Source organism: Diaphorina citri, unplaced genomic scaffold (assembly GCF_000475195.1).
Source record: "Diaphorina citri unplaced genomic scaffold, Diaci psyllid genome assembly version 1.1 scaffold19666, whole genome shotgun sequence".
Lineage (NCBI taxonomy): Eukaryota > Metazoa > Arthropoda > Insecta > Hemiptera > Psyllidae > Diaphorina > Diaphorina citri.
The window spans coordinates 1-937 of NW_007397018.1; the positions used below are offsets into that span (position 1 = coordinate 1).

Consider the following 937-nt stretch of genomic DNA (forward strand, 5'->3'; position numbering starts at 1 on the left):
GAGACCTCGTTTTGTACGACCAACAGGCGTGTGGTGCAATATTGCTATCGACGTGGTAACCTTATCATGATCGTTTTCGGCCTGGTGCATTCCATAGTCATTTCGGGAACCATCATCGAAACGTATTTCCCGGTGTCGGAAAAGGAACTGGAGTTACTCCGTTACGTGTACCAACGTAAATATCCTGAGCGAAGACTCCAGACAAACTTTTGGGTTCCATTCATTGACGACAGTGAATCGTGGTACTACGAGGTGATATTTTATACAGAGTTCTATTTGGTCTTCATCGTTACCGTTCTGACTGTCACCTCCATTTGCCTCATCCCAATGCTCATCACTTACGCCGAAGGTCAGTACACCATGCTCAGCCACTTTGTCGAGAAAATAGGACAACCCCATCATGATGAACAAGGACGACGGATCATGTACACAAATCTCATAAAGAATGAGTATGTTTACGTTGCCAGCTGTTATGAGAGAGGAAAACTTGTGGGCACCTCGTCTTGGAGTGACAAAGAAAAAGTGGAACACCTCTACGAAAAGAGCTACTGTCGCGACGGATCATGTACACGAATCTCATAAAGAATGAGTATGTTTACGTTGCCAGCTGTTATGAGAGAGGAAAACTTGTGGGCAACTCGTCTTGGAGTGACAAAGAAAAAGTGGAACACCTCTACGAAAAGAGCTACTGTCGACAGATTGTACGCTTCCATCAGATGTTGATACAATTCCAGGAGAAGGTAAGCGTTTCATTACAAATACTTGTTGATACACTATCAAGAAAAAGGAGCAATTGGGAACTTGAGGCGTTCTAACAGCTCCGCAACTCCACCTGTGAAAGTCCAATTCTAACGTCTATCCCGTCCTATTGTCCACAGATCGTTCACATGTATAGTCCGTTCATGTTGACCAAGATGATTCTCAACAACACCGTGTT

General features: G+C 44.2%; 1 protein-coding gene across 1 annotated transcript; it reads right to left on the bottom strand.

Moving 5' to 3' along the window:
* Positions 1–142: 142 nt before the first annotated feature.
* Positions 143–841, bottom strand: LOC113473220. The gene is made up of 2 exons (XM_026832939.1): positions 672–841; positions 143–531 (listed from the first exon to the last, which is right to left on the bottom strand). Exons 1-2 carry the CDS (start codon positions 711–713, stop codon positions 154–156), a joined length of 420 nt encoding a protein of 139 aa, XP_026688740.1. The 5' UTR covers positions 714–841; the 3' UTR covers positions 143–153.
* Between the last annotated feature and the right edge of the window lie 96 nt (positions 842–937).

What these genes read in the sequence shown, in the direction of transcription:
- LOC113473220 (XM_026832939.1), bottom strand. Translation starts at nt 713, where the DNA reads ATGGAAGCGTACAATCTGTCGACAGTAGCTCTTTTCGTAGAG. An exon ending in CAGTAGCTCTTTTCGTAGAG is followed by an intron (nt 532 to 671) that starts GTGTTCCACTTT and finishes CTTTTCGTAGAG; the next exon opens with GTGTTCCACTTTTTCTTTGT.